Consider the following 7,500-nt stretch of genomic DNA (forward strand, 5'->3'; position numbering starts at 1 on the left):
TCTGCCCAGAGAGAGAGGGAAACCCCACCCCCTGCCCAGAGAGAGAGGGAAACCCCACCCCCCTGCCCAGAGAGAGGGGGAAACCCCACCCCCTGCCCAGAGAGAGGGGGAAACCCCACCCCCTGCCCAGAGAGAGGGAAACCCCACCCCCTGCCCAGAGAGAGAGGGAAACCCCACCCCCTGCCAGAGAGAGGGAAACCCCACCCCCTGCCCAGAGAGAGAGGGAAACCCCACCCCCTGCCCAGAGAGAGAGGGAAACCCCACCCCCTGCCCAGAGAGAGGGGAAACCCACCCCCTGCCCAGAGAGAGGGGGAAACCCCACCCCCTGCCCAGAGAGAGGGAGGGGGCGTGGTCTGATGACGTGTCCTGAGTGGGCGGGGCCGCGGGCTCTCCCTCCCCCCCCGGGGTTTGATGATGAAGTGAGGGGGAGGGAGGGGGCGTGGTCCGATGACGTGTCCTGAGTGGGCGGGGCCGCGGGCTCTCCCTCCCCCCCCCGGGGTTTGATGATGAAGTGAGGGGAGAGGGAGGGGGCGTGGTCTGATGACGTGTCCTGAGTGGGCGGGTCCGCGGGCTCTCCCCCCCCCCGGGGTTTGATGATGAAGTGAGAGGGAGGGAGGGGGCGTGGTCTGATGACGTGTCCTGAGTGGGCGGGGCCGCGGGCTCTCCTCCCTCCCCCCCGGGGTTTGATGATGAAGTGAGGGGGAGGGAGGGGGCGTGGTCTGATGACGTGTACTGAGTGGGCGGGGCCGCGGGCTCTCCCTCCCCCCCCGGGGTTTGATGATGAAGTGAGGGGAGAGGGAGGGGGCGTGGTCTGATGACGTGTCCTGAGTGGGCGGGGCCGCGGGCTCTCCCTCCCCCCCCCCCGGGGTTTGATGATGAAGTGAGGGGAGAGGGAGGGGGCGTGTGGTCCGATGACGTGTCCTGAGTGGGCGGGGCCGCGGGCTCTCCCTCCCCCCCCGGGGTTTGATGATGAAGTGAGGGGGAGGGAGGGGGCGTGGTCTGATGACGTGTCCTGAGTGGGCGGGGCCGCGGGCTCTCCCTCCCCCCCCGGGGTTTGATGATGAAGTGAGGGGAGAGGGAGGGGGCGTGGTCTGATGACGTGTCCTGAGTGGGCGGGGCCGCGGGCTCTCCCTCCCCCCCCCCGGGGTTTGATGATGAAGTGAGGGGGAGGGAGAGGGGGCGTGGTCTGATGACGTGTCCTGAGTGGGCGGGGCCGCGGGCTCTCCCTCCCCCCCCGGGGTTTGATGATGAAGTGAGGGGGAGGGAGGGGGCGTGGTCCGATGACGTGTCCTGAGTGGGCGGGGCCGCGGGCTCTCCCTCCCCCCCCGGGGTTTGATAATGAAGTGAGGAAGGGAGGGGGCGTGGTCTGATGACGTGTCCTGAGTGGGCGGGGCCGCGGGCTCTCCCTCCCCCCCCCCCCGGGTTTGATAATGAAGTGAGGGGAGAGGGAGGGGCGTGGTCTGATGACGTGTCCTGAGTGGGCGGGGCCGCGGGCTCTCCCTCCCCCCCCCCGGGGTTTGATGATGAAGTGAGGGGGAGGGAGGGGGCGTGGTCTGATGACGTGTCCTGAGTGGGCGGGGCCGCGGGCTCTCCCTCCCCCCCCCGGGGTTTGATGATGAAGTGAGGGGAGAGGGAGGGGGCGTGGTCTGATGACGTGTCCTGAGTGGGCGGGGCCGCGGGCTCTCCTCCCCCCCCCGGGGTTTGATGATGAAGTGAGAGGGAGGGGGCGTGGTCTGATGACGTGTCCTGAGTGGGCGGGGCCGCGGGCTCTCCCTCCCCCCCCCGGGGTTTGATGATGAAGTGAGAGGGGAGGGGGCGTGGTCTGATGACGTGTCCTGAGTGGGCGGGGCCGCGGGCTCTCCCTCCCCCCCGGGGTTTGATGATGAAGTGAGGGGGAGGGAGGGGGGCGTGGTCTGATGACGTGTCCTGAGTGGGCGGGGCCGCGGGCTCTCCCTCCCCCCCCCGGGGTTTGATGATGAAGTGAGGGGAGAGGGAGGGGGCGTGGTCTGATGACGTGTCCTGAGTGGGCGGGGCCGGGGGCTCTCCCTCCCCCCGGGGTTTGATAATGAAGTGAGGGAGGGAGAGGGGGCGTGGTCCGATGACGTGTCCTGAGTGGGCGGGGCCGCGGGCTCTCCCTCCCCCCCCGGGGTTTGATGATGAAGTGAGGGGGAGGAGGGGGCGTGGTCTGATGACGTGTCCTGAGTGGGCGGGGCCGCGGGCTCTCCCTCCCCCCCGGGGTTTGATGATGAAGTGAGGGGGAGGGAGGGGGCGTGGTCTGATGACGTGTCCTGAGTGGGCGGGGCCGCGGGCTCTCCCTCCCCCCCCCGGGGATTGATGATGAAGTGAGGGAGAGGGAGGGGGCGTGGTCTGATGACGTGTCCTGAGTGGGCGGGGCCGCGGGCTCTCCACCCCCCGGGGTTTGATGATGAAGTGAGGGGAGAGGGAGGGGGCGTGGTCCGATGACGTGTCCTGAGTGGGCGGGGCCGCGGGCTCTCCCTCCCCCCCGGGGTTTGATGATGAAGTGAGGGGGAGGGAGGGGGCGTGGTCCGATGACGTGTCCTGAGTGGGCGGGGCCGCGGGCTCTCCCCCCCCCCCGGGGTTTGATGATGAAGTGAGAGGGAGGGAGGGGGCGTGGTCTGATGACGTGTCCTGAGTGGGCGGGGCCGCGGGCTCTCCCTCCCCCCCCCCGGGGTTTGATGATGAAGTGAGGGGAGAGGGAGGGGGCGTGGTCTGATGACGTGTCCTGAGTGGGCGGGGCCGCGGGCTCTCCCTCCCCCCCGGGGTTTGATGATGAAGTGAGGGGAGAGGGAGGGGGCGTGGTCTGATGACGTGTCCTGAGTGGGCGGGGCCGCGGGCTCTCCTCCCCCCCCCGGGGTTTGATGATGAAGTGAGGGGGAGGGAGGGGGCGTGGTCTGATGACGTGTCCTGAGTGGGCGGGGCCGCGGGCTCTCCCCCCCCCCGGGGTTTGATGATGAAGTGAGGGGGAGGGAGGGGGCGTGGTCCGATGACGTGTCCTGAGTGGGCGGGCCGCGGGCTCTCCCCCCCCCCGGGGTTTGATGATGAAGTGAGGGGGAGGGAGAGGGGGCGTGGTCTGATGACGTGTCCTGAGTGGGCGGGGCCGCGGGCTCTCCCTCCCCCCCGGGGTTTGATGATGAAGTGAGGGGAGAGGGAGGGGGCGTGGTCTGATGACGTGTCCTGAGTGGGCGGGGCCGCGGGCTCTCCCCCCCCCGGGGTTTGATGATGAAGTGAGGGGGAGGGAGGGGGCGTGGTCTGATGACGTGTCCTGAGTGGGCGGGGCCGCGGGTTCTCCCTCCCCCCCCCCCGGGGTTTGATGATGAAGTGAGGGGGAGGGAGAGGGGGCGTGGTCTGATGACGTGTCCTGAGTGGGCGGGGCCGCGGGCTCTCCCTCCCCCCCCGGGGTTTGATAATGAAGTGAGGGGGAGGGAGGGGGCGTGGTCTGATGACGTGTCCTGAGTGGGCGGGGCCGCGGGCTCTCCCTCCCCCCCCCCCGGGGTTTGATGATGAAGTGAGGGGGAGGGAGGGGGCGTGGTCTGATGACGTGTCCTGAATGGGCGGGTCCGCGGGCTCTCCCTCCCCCCCGGGGTTTGATAATGAAGTGAGGGGGAGGGAGGGGGCGTGGTCTGATGACGTGTCCTGAGTGGGCGGGGCCGCGGGCTCTCCCTCCCCCCCCCCGGGGTTTGATGATGAAGTGAGGGGGAGGGAGGGGGCGTGGTCTGATGACGTGTCCTGAGTGGGCGGGGCCGCGGGCTCTCCCTCCCCCCCCCCCCGGGGTTTGATGATGAAGTGAGGGGAGAGGGAGGGGGCGTGGTCTGATGACGTGTCCTGAGTGGGCGGGGCCGCGGGCTCTCCCTCCCCCCCCGAGGTTTGATAATGAAGTGAGGGAGAGGGAGGGGGCGTGGTCCGATGACGTGTCCTGAGTGGGCGGGGCCGCGGGCTCTCCCTCCCCCCCCCGGGTTTGATGATGAAGTGAGGGGAGAGGGAGGGGGCGTGGTCTGATGACGTGTCCTGAGTGGGCGGGGCCGCGGGCTCTCCCTCCCCCCCGGGGTTTGATGATGAAGTGAGGGGGAGGGAGGGGGCGTGGTCTGATGACGTGTCCTGAGTGGGCGGGGCCGCGGGCTGTCCCTCCCCCCCCGGGGTTTGATGATGAAGTGAGGGGAGAGGGAGGGGGCGTGGTCTGATGACGTGTACTGAGTGGGCGGGGCCGCGGGCTCTCCCTCCCCCCCCCCCGGGGTTTGATGATGAAGTGAGGGGAGAGGGAGGGGGCGTGGTCTGATGACGTGGCCTGAGTGGGCGGGGCCGCGGGCTCTCCCTCCCCCCCCCCGGGGTTTGATGATGAAGTGAGGGAGAGGGAGGGGGCGTGGTCTGATGACGTGTACTGAGTGGGCGGGGCCGCGGGCTCTCCCTCCCCCCCCGGGGTTTGATGATGAAGTGAGGGGAGAGGGAGGGGGCGTGGTCTGATGACGTGTCCTGAGTGGGCGGGGCCGCGGGCTCTCCCTCCCCCCCCCGGGGTTTGATAATGAAGTGAGGGGGAGGGAGGGGGCGTGGTCTGATGACGTGTCCTGAGTGGGCGGGGCCGCGGGCTCTCCCTCCCCCCCCGGGTTTGATGATGAAGTGAGGGGAGAGGGAGGGGGCGTGGTCCGATGACGTGTCCTGAGTGGGCGGGGCCGCGGGCTCTCCCTCATCCCCCGGGGTTTGATGATGAAGTGAGGGGAGAGGGAGGGGGCGTGGTCCGATGACGTGATCCTGGGTGGGCGGGGCCGGGTCCGCGGGGTCTCCCGCCCTCCCCCCGCACGGGCCTCTATATAAGGCGGCGGGCGGCGGCCCCGCGCCTCAGTCGGAGTCGGCGCCGGGGATGGAGGGAGGAGCGGGCGGGTCGGGAATCCAGTCCCAGGCTTCGGGCCCGGGGGCGGCACTCGGGCCCGAGCAAGTGCTGGCCGGGTTCAACAAACTGAGGCAGGAGCAGCGCGGCCTGGCCGGGAAAGGGGCGGAGCTGGAGCAGGAGGTGGCGGAGCACGGGTAATAATCACAGTAATAATACTGGGGGGGGGAGTAATGATACTGGGGGGGGAGAGTAATCATACTGGGGGGGGAGGGAGTAATAATACTGGGGGGGAGGGAGTAATAATACTGGGGGGAGTAATAATACTGGGGGAGGGGGTAATAATGCTGGGGGGGAGAGAGAGTAGTGATAGTGGGGGAGGGAAGAGTAATAATACTGGGGGAGGGGGTAATAATGCTGGGGGAGAGAGAGAGTTGTGATAGTGGGGGAGGGAAGAGTAATAATACTGGGGGGCGTAATAATACTGGGGAGGTAGAGAGTAATGATAGTGGGGGAGGGGAGAGTAATAATACTGGGGGGAGTAATAATACTGGGGGAGGGGGTAATAATGCTGGGAGAGAGAGAGTAGTGATAGTGGGGGAGGGAAGAGTAATAATACTGGGGGAGGGGGTGATAATGCTGGGGGAGAGAGAGAGAGTAGTGATAGTGGGGGAGGGAAGAGTAATAATACTGGGGGAGGGGGTAGTAATGCTGGGGGAGAGAGAGAGTAGTGATAGTGGGGGAGGGAAGAGTAATAATACTGGGGGGAGTAATAATACTGGGGAGGTAGAGAGTAATGATAGTGGGGGAGGGGAGAGTAATAATACTGGGGGGAGTAATAATACTGGGGAGGTAGAGAGTAATGATAGTGGGGGAGGGGAGAGTAATAATACTGGGGGAGGGGGTAATAATGCTGGGGGAGAGAGAGAGTTGTGATAGTGGGGGAGGGAAGAGTATTAATACTGGGGGAGGGGGTAATAATGCTGGGGGAGAGAGAGAGTTGTGATAGTGGGGGAGGGAAGAGTAATAATACTGGGGGGCGTAATAATACTGGGGAGGTAGAGAGTAATGATAGTGGGGGAGGGGAGAGTAATAATACTGGGGGGAGTAATAATACTGGGGGAGGGGGTAATAATGCTGGGAGAGAGAGAGTATTGATAGTGGGGGAGGGAAGAGTAATAATACTGGGGGAGGGGGTGATAATGCTGGGGGAGAGAGAGAGAGTAGTGATAGTGGGGGAGGGAAGAGTAATAATACTGGGGGAGGGGGTAGTAATGCTGGGGGAGAGAGAGAGTAGTGATAGTGGGGGAGGGAAGAGTAATAATACTGGGGGAGTAATAATACTGGGGAGGTAGAGAGTAATGATAGTGGGGGAGGGGAGAGTAATAATACTGGGGGGAGTAATAATACTGGGGAGGTAGAGAGTAATGATAGTGGGGGAGGGGAGAGTAATAATACTGGGGGGGGGGAGTGATGATGCTGGGGGGAGTAATAATACTGGGGTGGTAGAGAGTAATGATAGTGGGGGAGGGGAGAGTAATAATACTGAGGGGGGAGTAATGATGCTGGGGGGAGTAATAATGCTGGGGGGCAGAGTAATAGTTATAATAGTAGTGATAATACTGGGGGGAGCAATAATATTGGGAGGAGAGGAGCATGGGAAATAGTAAGAGTAATAATACTGGGAGGAGTGAAAATAAGAGTAATAATACTGGGGGGAGTGAAAATAACAGTAATAATATGGGGGGAGTAATAAGTGATAATACAGGGGGCACAGAGAGCAACATGGGTTATAATACAGGGGGTAAGGAATAACAGTGATAATAGTAATGATGAGGATGAATAATAATACGAGGGGTGAGAGTAACAGCGTTAATACTGGGGGCAGAGCATAGCTGATAGTAGTAATAATACTGGGGGAGAGAGAGAGGAGCACGGGTTATAATAATAATACTGGGGGGAGAGAGAGAGAGAGAGAGAGAGGAGCACGGGTTATAATAATAATACTGGGGGGAGAGAGGAGCACGGGTTATAATAATAATACTGGGGGGAGAGAGAGGAGCACGGGTTATAATAATAATACTGGGGGGAGAGAGAGGAGCACGGGTTATAATAATAATACTGGGGAGAGAGAGAGGAGCACGGGTTATAATAATAATACTGGGGGGAGAGAGAGAGAGGAGCACGGGTTATAATAATAATACTGGGGGGAGAGAGAGAGGAGCACGGGTTATAATAATAATACTGGGGGGAGAGAGAGGAGCACGGGTTATAATAATAATACTGGGGGGGAGAGAGAGAGGAGCACGGGTTATAATAATAATACTGGGGGGAGAGAGAGGAGCACGGGTTATAATAATAATACTGGGGGGGGAGAGAGAGGAGCACGGGTTATAATAATAATACTGGGGGGAGAGAGAGAGGAGCACGGGTTATAATAATAATACTGGGGGGAGAGAGAGAGGAGCACGGGTTATAATAATAATACTGGGGGGAGAGAGAGGAGCACGGGTTATAATAATAATACTGGGGGGAGAGAGAGAGGAGCACGGGTTATAATAATAATACTGGGGGGAGAGAGAGGAGCACGGGTTATAATAATAATACTGGGGAGAGAGAGGAGCACGGGTTATAATAATAATACTGGGGGGGAGAGAGAG

At 62.6% G+C, this 7,500-nt stretch overlaps 1 protein-coding gene across 1 annotated transcript in view; it reads left to right on the forward strand.

The window, feature by feature from the left end:
* The first annotated feature begins 4,843 nt into the window (after window positions 1-4,843).
* The window catches only part of pfdn2 (prefoldin subunit 2), a 21,884-nt gene continuing 19,227 nt past the window's right edge, over window positions 4,844-7,500 (forward strand). Inside the window, exon 1 of the mRNA XM_067978904.1 lies at window positions 4,844-5,037. Coding sequence (XP_067835005.1) covers window positions 4,874-5,037 — 164 coding nt within the window. The 5' untranslated portion in view covers window positions 4,844-4,873. The remainder of the gene's footprint in view (window positions 5,038-7,500) is intronic.

This window comes from Heptranchias perlo, unplaced genomic scaffold, assembly GCF_035084215.1.
Source record: "Heptranchias perlo isolate sHepPer1 unplaced genomic scaffold, sHepPer1.hap1 HAP1_SCAFFOLD_418, whole genome shotgun sequence".
In the NCBI taxonomy this organism is placed as follows: domain Eukaryota; kingdom Metazoa; phylum Chordata; class Chondrichthyes; order Hexanchiformes; family Hexanchidae; genus Heptranchias; species Heptranchias perlo.